The sequence below is a fragment of the Embiotoca jacksoni genome, unplaced genomic scaffold (genome assembly GCF_022577435.1).
Source record: "Embiotoca jacksoni isolate LCO1_2020_lvr unplaced genomic scaffold, fEmbJac1.0.p SCAF_46, whole genome shotgun sequence".
Classification (NCBI taxonomy): Eukaryota; Metazoa; Chordata; class Actinopteri; family Embiotocidae; genus Embiotoca; species Embiotoca jacksoni.
This window is the reverse complement of record NW_027185399.1, coordinates 1,435,415-1,449,956: the sequence shown is the minus strand read 5'-3', so window position 1 is coordinate 1,449,956 and position 14,542 is coordinate 1,435,415. Positions and strand designations below refer to the sequence as shown.

The window sequence follows — 14,542 nt, the reverse complement described above, 5'->3', positions numbered from 1 at the left end:
TTGCATTAAATATGGGTTTGTGTCTTTTGAAAATCAGTGTATTCTTTTTTCATTCAACATTTTCTGCAGCGTCCCACCATTTTGTTAATGGTGTTGTATATTAAGGCCACTAAAAAGGACATTTTTGGAGAAGAAAAAAAACGTAATAATGGTAATGTTTCATAAAACGAAACGAAAGCGCCACTTGGTGCTCGGGTCCTTATAAGAGATAAACTATTCGTTAATTAGACGGTTGTTTCTATTGTAAAAATAAACAAAACATTGTGAAGTGGTTTTAAGAAAACCGGTTTCAAATGCATGATTTCAGTTGTGCAACGTCCAAAGTTCAGCACCAGGACAATAAAAATCAGGTAAAGGAAGAGGTCAGTGATCAAGTCTCAGGAGAAAACACACACACACACACACACACACACACACGCACACACACACACACACATACACACACACACACACACACACACACTGCCACTGCAGCCAAAAATTCTCCGGTAAAAGTCCACTCGATATCTAACTCAGCTGAGATAAAGCAGGAAAAACAGAGTCTCATTTATAAATGAACAACGAGAGATTCGTTTTCCTCGCACACTCACGACAACACCGCAGAGCGACTGGAGGCAAAATCTTCAACCAGCTGCTGATATCACAAACCTCACGTGAGTTCACCTTTACTTTAAATGAAACTAGTGAACTCAAGCTGAAGATAAAGAATGACGGACTGATTTACATCGTGCCGTTTGTGTGATTTATTTTCAGCCTCTCACAAACACAATGGCTTCAATATCAGAGGAGGATCTCTGCTGTCCTGTCTGCCAGGACATCTTCGAGGACCCGGTGGTTCTGTCCTGCAGCCACAGCTTCTGTAAAGAATGTCTGCAGAGATGGTGGAGAGACAAACCAACACAGGAGTGTCCAGTTTGTAAGACAAGGTCATCAAAGAGGAATCCATCTCGTAACCTGGCGTTAAAGAACCTGTGTGAGACCTTTTTACTGGAGAGAGAGCAGAAAGCTTCTACAGAGTCTGAGCCTCTCTGCAGTCTGCACTCTGAGAAACTCAAACTCTTCTGTCTGGATCATCAGCAGCCAGTGTGTGTCGTCTGTCGAGACTCCAAAACACACTCCGACCACAGGTTCAGACCCATTGCTGAAGCTGCAGAGGATCACAGAGAGAAGCTCCAAGAATCCCTGAAACCTTTACAGGACAAACTGAAGATCTTTCAGGAAGTTAAAGGAAACTTTGATCAAACAGCAGGACTCATTAAAGTCCAGGCAAAAAACACAGAGAGGCAGATTAAAGAGCAGTTTGAGAAGCTTCACTGGTTTCTCCAAGAGGAAGAGGAGGCCAGGATCTCTGCTCTGAGGGAGAAAGAGGAGCAGAAGATTCAGATGATGAAGGAGAAGATTGAGGCTGTGAGCAGAGAGATATCATCTGTTTCAGACACAATCAGAGTTACAGAGGAGGAGCTGAGAGATGAAGACATCTCAATCCTGAAGAACTACAAGGCTGCAGTGGAAAGAGTCCAGCGGCGCCCCCTGCTGGACGATCCACAGCTGACCTCAGGAGCTCTGATAGATGTTGCCAAACATCTGGGCAACCTGATCTACAACATCTGGAACCAGATGAAGAAGATGGTCTCCTACACTCCTGTTGTTCTGGATCCAAACACGAATCACCCAGAATTCATCCTGTCTGAAGATCTGACCAGCGTGAGATTTGGAGAGAAACAGAAGCTTCCTGACAACCCAGAGAGGTTTGATCATCATGACAGCGTCCTGGGTTCAGAGGGTTTTAATTCAGGGACTCACAGCTGGGACGTTGAAGTAGGAGACAGTAGATTCTGGAAACTGGGTGTGATGGCAGAGTCTGTCCAAAGGAAAGGAGACATAAAGTCTGGAATATGGGGAATAGGATTCCGTAATGATAAATATAAAGCATTTTCCCCACAAACCAATTCAATTGTTCTCTCAGTGAAGAAGAAACTTCAGATGATCAGAGTTTATCTGGACTTTAACAGAAGAAAACTGTCGTTCTCTGATCCTGATACTGACAAACACATACACACCTTCACACACACTTTCACTGAGACACTGTTTCCATGTTTCTGGAACAAAGATATTGTCCCAATTAAGATCTTAGCAGAGGTGGAAAATGTATGATGATGATGATGAGGATGAAGAAGAAGAGGAGGAGGACGTTGAGTTTGATGATAATTAAACTGTATAAATACAGCAATCAGGTTCCTGAAGGGAAGTACCACCTGTTTTAACGTGAGATCATGTTGTTGTGTGGGTGGTGGTCTGGAGCTTTGTGTGCAGCCCCTCCCCTTGGACCTTCTGATTCATACAACTTACACAGGCAATCTTCTTAAAAACAGGCTACATGGTCAACATGTTAAAACCTTTTTTTTTTTCTTTGGAAATGTTAGCATGGTTATCATAGATGTTTAATTTGACCTCCTACACCCATGCAGTGATTTCCACTCCAGAATAGTGTGTTTTTAATGCAGTGCTGCCTGAAGGCCCGAAGATCATCACCATCCAAATATTGGTTTCCAGCCTCGTCCCTTGTGTTCAGAGATTTCTCCAGATTCTCTGAATCTTTTAATGATATTATGAACCGTAGACGATGAAATTCACTAATTCTTTGTAGTTTTATTTTGAGGAAAATTATTCTTAGATTGTTGAACTATTTTCCAACACAGTCTTTCAGAGTGGTGAACCTCTCCCCATCTTCACTGCTGAGAGACTCTGCCTCTCTCAAATCATCGTTTTATACTGAACCATGGTACTGATCTGTTATTATTTAATCTAATTGATATTGAAATGTTCAACCAGGTGTTTTTTTTTTTTTTATTAGCGTTACTCAACTTTTTAAGTCTTTTGTTTTCTCTGTCCCAACATTTTTGAAACATTTTGCTGACATCAAATTCAAAATGAGCATATATGTTCTTTTTTTTGTTATATAAAAAGTAAAAGTTCAACTTTTGATATGAAGTCTTTGCCTCTTTGGTCTATTTTGAATTAAATATGGGTTTGTGTCTTTTGCAAATCAGCGTATTCTTTATTTATTCAACATTTCATAGGGCGTCCCACCATTTTGTTAACGGTGTTGTATATTAAGGCCACTAAAAAGGACATTTTTGGAGAAGAAAAAACATAATAATGGTAATGTTTCAAAAAACTAAAGCGCCACTTGGTGCTCGGTTCCTAATAAAAGATAAACGATTAGTTAATTAGACGGTTGTTTCTGTTGAAAAAAAACCTCAACATTGTGAAGTAGTTTTAAAAAAAACGGTTTCAAATGCATGACTTCAGTTGTGCAACATCCAAAGTTCAGCACCAGGACAATACAAATCAGGTAAAGGAAGAGGTCAGTGATCAAGTCTCAGGAGAACACACACACACACACACACACACACACACACACAGCCATGGTTTCATTATTACCTTACACAACTAAGCTTTTTGAAATTTTTATATTAATATCTATATATTTTCTTTTTTTTTTTTAATTGTCTGGTTTTTCGTTTGGACCCACATTAATTAATAAACAGTAATTCCTGTATGATTTCTGGCTGATCCAACTTTAATGCTTCACCCTACATGAGTGTTTAACTTGATGTCCAGGAAACCCTCAGTCCATCTTAAATGAAAGAGAAGGCAGCAGTGCTGTGTTTCTTTCTGGTTTCTTCTTTGCATGTTCCTGAGCCCATGCAATGATTTCCACTGCAGAATTGTGTCTGTTTTTAAATGATAAAAAGCAAAATAATGATAATTGTTTTAAATTTGGTGCTTGGGGCCTAACAACAGATAAACTATTAGATAATCAGTCAGTTTCTAGGTGGGACGGTGGTTTCTGTTGAAAAAGAAACTGAACATTGTGAACTAGTTTTAAGAGAACCGGTTCAACTGGACGACTTCATTTGTGCAACGTCCAAAGTTTGAACGAAGAAAACCAAGAATAAGTTCATGTCAGTGATCAAGTCTCATGAAGTGAAATGTGAAAATGAAAATTAAATCTTTGTACAAACAGAAAAATAATTTCTCCCAAAAAGCGCAAAGTTCACCAAAATAAATGCATGAACCTCACACACACACACACACGCACACACACAGACACACATACACACACACACACACACACACACACTGCTGTTGCAGCCAAAAAATGCTGCAATGAAGTTCAACCTGTTTAATTTAATTCAGCTGAGATAAACCAGGAAACACAGCATCTCATTTACAAACGAACAACGAGAAATTCGTTTTCTTCGCACACTCACGACAACACCGCAGAGCGACTGGAGGCAAAATCTTCAACCAGCTGCTGATATCACAAACCTCACGTGAGTTCACCTTTACTTTAAATGAAACTAGTGAACTCAAGCTGAAGATAAAGAATGACGGACTGATTTACATCGTGCTGTTTGTGTGATTCATTTTCAGCCTCTCACAAACACAATGGCTTCAATATCAGAGGAGGATCTCTGCTGTCCTGTCTGCCAGGACGTCTTCGAGGACCCGGTGGTTCTGTCCTGCAGCCACAGCTTCTGTAAAGAATGTCTGCAGAGATGGTGGAGAGACAAACCAACACAGGAGTGTCCATTTTGTAATAGAAGGTCATCAAAGAGGAATCCACCTCGTAACCTGGTGTTAAAGAACCTGTGTGAGACCTTTTTACTGGAGAGAGAGCAGAAAGCTTCTACAGAGTCTGAGCCTCTCTGCAGTCTGCACTCTGAGAAACTCAAACTCTTCTGTCTGGATCATCAGCAGCCAGTGTGTGTCGTCTGTCGAGACTCCAAAACACACTCCGACCACAGGTTCAGACCCATTGCTGAAGCTGCAGAGGATCACAGAGAGAAGCTCCAAGAATCCCTGAAACCTTTACAGGACAAACTGAAGATCTTTCAGGAAGTTAAAGGAAACTTTGATCAAACAGCAGGACACATTAAAGTCCAGGCAAAAAACACAGAGAGGCAGATTAAAGAGCAGTTTGAGAAGCTTCACCGGTTTCTCCAAGAGGAAGAGGAGGCCAGGATCTCTGCTCTGAGGGAGGAAGAGGAGCAGAAGAGTCAGACCATGAAAAAGAAGATCAAGGCTCTGAGCAGAGAGATATCATCTGTTTCAGACACAATCAGAGTTACAGAGGAGCAGCTCAGAGCCAAAGATGTCTCATTCCTGCAGAACTACAAGGCTGCAGTGGAAAGAGTCCAGCGGCGCCCCCTGCTGGACGATCCACAGCTGACCTCAGGAGCTCTGATAGACGTGGCCAAACACCTGGGCAACCTGATCTACAACATCTGGAACCAGATGAAGAAGATGGTCTCCTTCACTCCTGTGGTTCTGGATCCAAACACGAATCACCCAGAATTCATCCTGTCTGAAGATCTGACCAGTGTGAGATTTGGAGAGAAACAGAAGCTTCCTGACAACCCAGAGAGGTTTGATCATGACTGCGTCCTGGGTTCAGAGGGTTTTAATTCAGGGACTCACAGCTGGGACGTTGAAGTAGGAGACAGCACATCCTGGGGACTGGGTGTGATGGCAGAGTCTGTCCAAAGGAAAGGAGACACAATGTCTGGAATATGGGGAATAGGATTCTGTTATGGTGAATATGAAGCCTTTACACCACCAGCTGAATACACTTTTCTCTCAGTGAAGAAGAAACTTCAGATGATCAGAGTTCATCTGGACTTTAACGAAGGAAAACTGTCGTTCTCTGATCCTGATACTGACAAACACATACACACCTTCACACACACTTTCACTGAGACACTGTTTCCATGTTTCAGCAACAAAGATGAATTCCTAATTAAGATCTTACCAGAGATGGAAAAAGTATGATGATGATGTTGATGAGGATGTGGAAGAAGAAGAGGAGAATGTTTTTGAGCTTAATAATAATTAAACTGTATAAATGCATTAATCAGTTTCTTGAAGGGAAGTTTAATCATGTTTTAATGTGACATAATGACATAATGTTTTTGTGCGGGCGGCGCGGTGGTGTCGAGGTTCATGCTGTCGCCTCACAGCAAGAAGGTTCTGTGTTGGGTTTAAATTTTGTGTTGAGATGTTTTTGTGATGATGTTTGTCAGACTTTTAGTGGAAGAGTTCAGATCTCCGACTGTAAATAAAAGTGTTCGAAGCTTCCGGTTCTGGAAAATGGTTCCGGTGCAGAAGTGTCTTAAATCTGCAATACCAGCGAGTGCTACTAGAGGTCGGCTCCAAAAAGCCTCCGGCTCCATAGACTCCCATTCAACTTCTCTCATCAAATCCAAAGTGAATAAAATGTGTCCATCAGTTATCTCGGTGTTGTTAGCTAAAGTCACTCCTTCTTATTAGTTTTCTGGAGGTCCATCTGAAAATAATCCCTCATTCATTAGAAAAGAAAATTAAAGTGTCAGGAGTCCTGTTTTCCTCCGTTTTACCCCCGATCAACTCTCCTCCTGTGTCCCCTCAGTCTCCTGTCTGCTTGTTCTGTGTCCTCCTCTCCTCACCTCCCGTGGCCACGCCCCTCACCGGTCCCAGCAGCTGTAGCCACTCGCCCCAGATCACCACCTGCAGGTGTGCTGCATTTCCCTGATCACCTCCCCGGACTATATGTACCCTGCCCCTGCACTCTTCTGGTGGTCGGTGCATTAGTTGGTACTCCTACTACTGGCAACAGCTAGACGACGGCGAGTTACTGCGAGTGCGGGTTGTGCACCGCAAGAACCGCTGTCAACCGTCCGTCCTCCGTCCGTTTTCCATCCGTTCTCCATCCGTCCTGTTCCCGTTCCCATTCCTGTTCCTCCGGCTCCTGTTCCACCTGCAGAGCTACCTGTCGGAGTCACCAGTCGGTTGAGTTGCCCTCCCGACACGGAGGATATAGACTCTGTTTTTTCCAGCGGTCCTGTCTGCTGGTCTGCCCGCTGTCCTGCCGGCCACGACTCCCTGGATCAGTCGGTTGAGTTGCCCTCCCGACTTGGAAGCAAGTGGAGGCTGTAGGTGCCACCTTTTGTTTGTTTGTTTGTTTTCTGGTTGTTGGAATAAAGACTGTATTTTGGAACAAAAACCCGAGTCGGTGAGCATGCATTTGGGTCCTGGTAAAACACCACCTCATAATATAAAGAAGACCTGTTTTTGGGGCCGTGTCTGTTTGATTGACAGGCCTGTGGTTCAGTCAGGTTACAGCTATCGGTGGGCGGGACGTAGTATCGTCAGGTTTCCATTCAGATCAATCACACCCCCCTCTAGCTCCTCCCCCAGCTTGTCCAAATATGGTCACTTCCTGCTCCAAACCGATCCGTTTCAGGACAAAATCCGAACTCGAGGCTTCATAACAAACGTGAACAAACCAACGAGTGACTTCACTGCTGGTCGTCGCTCGGTTCGGACTCACTGACCATATTTTTAGCAGCAGTAGAAATTCCAGTGAGCGAGTTTGATTCAGTTTAGATAAACAATGACTTTAACTGGTTTTAATTCATTACATTTAAATGTACTTTTTCATGTGTTGATACATTTTGTTTTTTTTTGGTTTGTGCTGAAAATTACTTTTGCTGAAGTTGTGTGTAAAAGATCCTTTATGTTCACTTAAGATAAAAAATAAAATGTATGTTTGTGATCAGGATAAGTGTGTGTACATGTTTTTATATCCAAGTGTTTATAACCAATGTGTACCCACATTAATTAGTAAATAGCAATTCACGTATGATTACTGGCTGATCCTACTTTAATGCTTCACACTATAGATGAGTGTTTTACTTGTTGTCCAGGAAACCCTCAGTCCATCTTACATGAACTCGGGCTCAAGAGAAGGCAGCAGCGCTTCCATATCATGTTGATATCTGGTTTATTCTTTGCATGTTCCTCAGCCCATGCAATGATTTCCAAGACAGAATTGTTTACTTTTTTAATGATAAAAAGCAAAATAATGATAAATGTTTTAAATTCGGTGCTTGGGCCATAACAACAGATAAACTATTAGATAATCAGTCAGTTTCTAGGCGGGACGGTGGTTTCTGTTGAAAAAGAAACTGAACATTGTGGAATAGTTTTAAGAGAACCGGTTCAACTGGATGACTTCAGTTGTGCAACGTCCAAAGTTTGGACAAAGAAAACCAAGAATAAGTTAATGTCAGTGATCAAGTCTCCTTAAGTGAAATGTGAAAATGGAAATTAAATCTTCGTACAAACAGAAACATATTTTCTCCCAAAAGGAGCAAAGTTCACCAAAATAAACGCATGAACTGCACACACACCAACCCACTGCAGTTGCAGCCAAAAAAAATGCTGCAATGAAGTTCATCCTGTTTAATTCAGCTGAGATAAACCAGGAAACACAGCATCTCATTTACAAATGAACAACGAGAGATTCGTTTTCCTCGCACACTCACGACAACACCGCAGAGCGACTGGAGGCAAAATCTTCAACCAGCTGCTGATATCACAAACCTCACGTGAGTTCACCTTTACTTTAAATGAAACTAGTGAACTCAAGCTGAAGATAAAAAATGACGGACTGATTTACATCGTGCCGTTTGTGTGATTTGTTTTCAGCCTCTCACAAACACAATGGCTTCAATATCTGAGGAGGATCTCTGGTGTCCTGTCTGCCAGGACGTCTTCAAGGACCCGGTGGTTCTGTCCTGCAGCCACAGCTTCTGTAAAGAATGTCTGCAGAGATGGTGGAGAGACAAACCAACACAGGAGTGTCCATTTTGTAAGAGAAGGTCATCAAAGAGGAATCCACCTCGTAACCTGGTGTTAAAGAACCTGTGTGAGACCTTTTTACTGGAGAGAGAGCAGAAAGCTTCTACAGAGTCTGAGCCTCTCTGCAGTCTGCACTCTGAGAAACTCAAACTCTTCTGTCTGGATCATCAGCAGCCAGTGTGTGTTGTCTGTCGAAACTCCGAAACACACTCCGACCACAGGTTCAGACCCATTGCTGAAGCTGCAGAGGATCACAGAAAGAAGCTCAAAGAATCCCTGAAACCTTTACAGGACAAACTGAAGATCTTTCAGGAAGTTAAAAGAAACTGCAACCAAACAGCAGGACACATTAAAGTCCAGGCAAAAAACACAAAGAGGCAGATTAAAGAGCAGTTTAAGAAGCTTCACCAGTTTCTCCAAGAGGAAGAGGAGGCCAGGATCTCTGCTCTGAGGGAGGAAGAGGAGCAGAAGAGTCAGACCATGAAAAAGAAGATCAAGGCTGTGAGCAGAGAGATATCATCTGTTTCAGACACAATCAGAGTCACAGAGGAGGAGCTGAGAGATGAAGACATCTCATTCCTGCAGAACTACAAGGCTGCAGTGGAAAGAGTCCAGCGGCGCCCCCTGCTGGACGATCCACAGCTGACCTCAGGAGCTCTGATGGACGTGGCCAAACATCTGGGCAACCTGACCTATAACATCTGGAACCACATGAAGAAGATGGTCTCCTTCACTCCTTTGGTTCTGGATCCAAACACGAATCACCCAGAACTCATCCTGTCTGAAGATCTGACCAGCGTGAGCTGTGGAAGAAGACAGAAGCTTCCTGACAACCCAGAGAGATTTGATTATTACATCAGCGTCCTGGGTTCAGAGGGTTTTAATTCAGGGATTCACAGCTGGGACGTTGAAGTAGGAGACAGTAGATTCTGGACACTGGGTGTGATGGCAGAGTCTGTCCAAAGGAAAGGAGACATAACGTCTGGAATATGGGGAATAGGATTCTATCATGATGAATATGAAGCATTTACCCCACAAATCAAATCAATTGTTCTCTCAGTGAAGAAGAAACTTCAGATGATCAGAGTTCATCTGGACTTTAACGAAGGAAAACTGTCGTTCTCTGATCCTGATACTGACAAACACATACACACCTTCACACACACTTTCACTGAGATACTGTTTCCATGTTTCATTAACATAGATGAATTCCCAATTAAGATCTTACCAGAGATGGAAAAAGTATGATGAAGATGAGGATGAGGATGATGATGATGATGAGGATGTAGAAGAAGAGGAGGAGGATGTTTCTGAGGTTGATGATAATTAAACTGTATAAACTTAGTAATCAGTTTCTTGAAGGGAAGTTTAATCATGTTTTAACGTGACATAATGTTTTTGTGCGGGCGGCGCGGTGGTGTCGAGGTTCATGCTGTCGCCTCACAGCAAGAAGGTTCTGTGTTGGGTTTTAATTTTGTGTTTAGATGTTTTTGTGATGATGTTTGTCAGACTTTTAGTGGAAGCGTTCAGATCTCCGACTGTAAATAAAAGTTTTCAAAGCTTCCAGGTCTGGAAAATGAGACCGATTGAGAAGTGCCTTAAAGCTGCAATGACTCCTCGCCCTGCTCATCCAAATATGGTCACTTCCTGCTCCAAACCGATCCGTTTCAGGACAAAATCCGAACTCGAGGCTTCATAACAAACGTGAACAAACCAACTGGTGACGTCACTGCTGGTCGCCGCTCGGTTCGGACTCACTGACCATATTTTTAGCAGCAGTAGAAATTCCAGTGAGCGAGTTTGATTCAGTTTAGATAAACAATGACTTTAACTGGTTTTAATTCATTACATTTAAATGTACTTTTTCATGTGTTGATACATTTTGTTTTTTTTTGGTTTGTGCTGAAAATGACTTTTGCTGAAGTTGTGTGTAAAAGATACTTTATGTTCACTTAAGATAAAAAATAAAATGTATGTTTGTGATCAGGATAAGTGTGTGTACATGTTTTTATATCCAAGTGTTTATAACCAATGTGTACCCACATTAATTAGTAAATAGCAATTCACATTTGATTTCTGGCTGATCCTACTTTAATGCTTCACACTACAGATTAATGTTTTACTTGTTGTCCAGGAAACCCTCAGTCCATCTTAAATGAACTCGGGCTCAAGAGAAGGCAGCAGCGCTTCCATATCATGTTGATATCTGGTTTATTCTTTGCATGTTCCTCAGCCCATGCAATGATTTCCAAGACAGAATTGTTTACTTTTTTAATGATAAAAAGCAAAATAATGATAAATGTTTTAAATTCGGTGCTTGGGCCATAACAACAGATAAACTATTAGATAATCAGTCAGTTTCTAGGCGGGACGGTGGTTTCTGTTGAAAAAGAAACTGAACATTGTGGAATAGTTTTAAGAGAACCGGTTCAACTGGATGACTTCAGTTGTGCAACGTCCAAAGTTTGGACAAAGAAAACCAAGAATAAGTTAATGTCAGTGATCAAGTCTCCTTAAGTGAAATGTGAAAATGGAAATTAAATCTTCGTACAAACAGAAACATATTTTCTCCCAAAAGGAGCAAAGTTCACCAAAATAAACGCATGAACTGCACACACACCAACCCACTGCAGTTGCAGCCAAAAAAAATGCTGCAATGAAGTTCATCCTGTTTAATTCAGCTGAGAGAAACCAGGAAACACAGCATCTCATTTACAAATGAACAACGAGAGATTCGTTTTCCTCGCACACTCACGACAACACCGCAGAGCGACTGGAGGCAAAATCTTCAACCAGCTGCTGATATCACAAACCTCACGTGAGTTCACCTTTACTTTAAATGAAACTAGTGAACTCAAGCTGAAGATAAAGAATGACGGACTGATTTACATCGTGCCGTTTGTGTGATTTGTTTTCAGCCTCTCACAAACACAATGGCTTCAATATCTGAGGAGGATCTCTGCTGTCCTGTCTGCCAGGACGTCTTCAAGGACCCGGTGGTTCTGTCCTGCAGCCACAGCTTCTGTAAAGAATGTCTGCAGAGATGGTGGAGAGACAAACCAACACAGGAGTGTCCAGTTTGTAAGACAAGGTCATCAAAGAGGAATCCACCTCGTAACCTGGCGTTAAAGAACCTGTGTGAGACCTTTTTACTGGAGAGAGAGCAGAAAGCTTCTACAGAGTCTGAGCCTCTCTGCAGTCTGCACTCTGAGAAACTCAAACTCTTCTGTCTGGATCATCAGCAGCCAGTGTGTGTCGTCTGTCGAGACTCCAAAACACACTCCGACCACAGGTTCAGACCCATTGCTGAAGCTGCAGAGGATCACAGAAAGAAGCTCCAAGAATCCCTGAAACCTTTACAGGACAAACTGAAGATCTTTCAGGAAGTTAAAAGAAACTGCAACCAAACAGCAGGACACATTAAAGTCCAGGCAAAAAACACAAAGAGGCAGATTAAAGAGCAGTTTAAGAAGCTTCACCGGTTTCTCCAAGAGGAAGAGGAGGCCAGGATCTCTGCTCTGAGGGAGGAAGAGGAGCAGAAGAGTCAGACCATGAAAAAGAAGATCAAGGCTGTGAGCAGAGAGATATCATCTGTTTCAGACACAATCAGAGTCACAGAGGAGGAGCTGAGAGATGAAGACATCTCATTCCTGCAGAACTACAAGGCTGCAGTGGAAAGAGTCCAGCGGCGCCCCCTGCTGGACGATCCACAGCTGACCTCAGGAGCTCTGATGGACGTGGCCAAACATCTGGGCAACCTGACCTATAACATCTGGAACCACATGAAGAAGATGGTCTCCTTCACTCCTTTGGTTCTGGATCCAAACACGAATCACCCAGAACTCATCCTGTCTGACGATCTGACCAGCGTGAGATTTGGAAGAAGACAGAAGCTTCCTGACAACCCAGAGAGATTTGATTATTACATCAGCGTCCTGGGTTCAGAGGGTTTTAATTCAGGGACTCACAGCTGGGACGTTGAAGTAGGAGACAGTAGATTCTGGACACTGGGTGTGATGGCAGAGTCTGTCCAAAGGAAAGGAGACATAACGTCTGGAATATGGGGAATAGGATTCTATCATGATGAATATGAAGCATTTACCCCACAAATCAAATCAATTGTTCTCTCAGTGAAGAAGAAACTTCAGATGATCAGAGTTCATCTGGACTTTAACGAAGGAAAACTGTCGTTTTCTGATCCTGATACTGACAAACACATACACACCTTCACACACACTTTCACTGAGACACTGTTTCCATGTTTCATTAACATAGATGAATTCCCAATTAAGATCTTACCAGAGATGGAAAAAGTATGATGAAGATGAGGATGAGGATGATGATGATGATGAGGATGTAGAAGAAGAGGAGGAGGATGTTTCTGAGGTTGATGATAATTAAACTGTATAAACTTAGTAATCAGTTTCTTGAAGGGAAGTTTAATCATGTTTTAATGTGACATAATGTTTTTGTGCGGGCGGCGCGGTGGTGTCGAGGTTCATGCTGTCGCCTCACAGCAAGAAGGTTCTGTGTTGGGTTTTAATTTTGTGTTTAGATGTTTTTGTGATGATGTTTGTCAGACCTTTAGTGGAAGAGTTCAGATCTCCGACTGTAAATAAAAGTTTTCAAAGCTTCCAGGTCTGGAAAATGAGACCGATTGAGAAGTGCCTTAAAGCTGCAATGACTCCTCGCCCTGCTCATCTAAATATGGTCACTTCCTGCTCCAAACCGATCCGTTTCAGGACAAAATCCGAACTCGAGGCTTCGTAACAAACGTGAACAAACCAACTGGTGACGTCACTGCTGGTCGCCGCTCGGTTCGGACTCACTGACCATATTTTTAGCAGCAGTAGAAATTCCAGTGAGCGAGTTTGATTTAGTTTAAATAAACAATGACTTTAACTGGTTTTAATTCATTACATTTAAATGTACTTTTTCACGTGTTGATACGTTTTTTTTTTTTTTGGTTTGTGCTGAAAATGACTTTTGCTGAAGTTGTGTATAAAAGATCCTTTATGTTCACTTAAGATAAAAAATAAAACGTATGTTTGTGATCAGGATAAGTGTGTGTACATGTTTTTATATCCAAGTGTTTATAACCAATGTGTACCCACATTAATTAGTAAATAGCAATTCACATTTGATTTCTGGCTGATCCTACTTTAATGCTTCACACAACAGATGAGTGTTTTCCTTGTTGTCCAGGAAACCCTCAGTCCATCTTAAATGAACTCGGGCTCAAGAGAAGGAAGCAGCGCTTCCATATCATGTTTATATCTGGTTTATTCTTTGCATGTTCCTGAGCCCATGCAATGATTTCCAAGACAGAATTGTTTCCTTTTTTAATGATAAAAAGCAAAATAATGATAATTGTTTTAAATTCGGTGCTTGGGGCCTAACAACAGATAAACTATTAGATAATCAGTCAGTTTCTAGGCGGGACGGTGGTTTCTGTTGAAAAAGAAACTGAACATTGTGAACTAGTTTTAAGAGGAACAGTTCAAATGATGGCTTTCTTTTTGAGGTGTCTCAACCACGAACACCAACCCACTGCTACTGCAGTCTAAAAATGTTCCAATGAAGTTCAACCTGTTTAATTCAGCTGAGATAAACCAGGAAACACAGCGTCTCATTTACAAACGAAAAACGAGAGATTAGTTTTCCTCGCACACTCACGACAACACCGCAGAGCGACTGGAGGCAAAATCTTCAACCAGCTGCTGATATCACAAACCTCACGTGAGTTCACCTTTACTTTAAATGAAACTAGTGAACTCAAGCTGAAGATAAAGAATGACAGACTGATTTAAATCGTGCTGTTTGTGTGATTTATTTTCAGCCTCTCACAAACACA

General features: G+C 42.0%; 4 protein-coding genes across 5 annotated transcripts; all 4 read left to right on the top strand.

Moving 5' to 3' along the window:
• The first annotated feature begins 765 nt into the window (after positions 1–765).
• On the top strand, positions 766–2,887 carry LOC138210483 (nuclear factor 7, ovary-like). Its single transcript, XM_069169661.1, has one exon. The coding sequence runs from the start codon at positions 769–771 to the stop codon at positions 2,152–2,154; it is 1,386 nt and encodes a 461-aa protein (XP_069025762.1). The 5' UTR covers positions 766–768; the 3' UTR covers positions 2,155–2,887.
• Positions 2,888–4,452: 1,565 nt separating this feature from the next.
• Positions 4,453–7,514, top strand: LOC138210472 (nuclear factor 7, ovary-like). 2 transcript variants are annotated; one of them, XM_069169648.1, is made up of 2 exons: positions 4,453–5,779; positions 6,327–7,514. In XM_069169648.1, exons 1-2 carry the CDS (start codon positions 4,456–4,458, stop codon positions 6,575–6,577), a joined length of 1,575 nt encoding a protein of 524 aa, XP_069025749.1. In that variant the 5' UTR covers positions 4,453–4,455; the 3' UTR covers positions 6,578–7,514. The 2 variants fall into 2 exon arrangements, with proteins under 2 accessions (XP_069025749.1, XP_069025748.1); XM_069169647.1 differs by having other exon boundaries at positions 4,456–5,779; positions 6,337–6,439.
• A 1,033-nt stretch (positions 7,515–8,547) lies between these two features.
• On the top strand, positions 8,548–10,585 carry LOC138210486 (zinc-binding protein A33-like). Its single transcript, XM_069169665.1, has one exon. It carries the CDS (start codon positions 8,551–8,553, stop codon positions 9,934–9,936), a length of 1,386 nt encoding a protein of 461 aa, XP_069025766.1. The 5' UTR covers positions 8,548–8,550; the 3' UTR covers positions 9,937–10,585.
• A 1,033-nt stretch (positions 10,586–11,618) lies between these two features.
• Positions 11,619–13,550, top strand: LOC138210484 (nuclear factor 7, brain-like). The gene has a single exon (XM_069169662.1). It carries the CDS (start codon positions 11,622–11,624, stop codon positions 13,005–13,007), a length of 1,386 nt encoding a protein of 461 aa, XP_069025763.1. The 5' UTR covers positions 11,619–11,621; the 3' UTR covers positions 13,008–13,550.
• Positions 13,551–14,542: the final 992 nt, after the last annotated feature.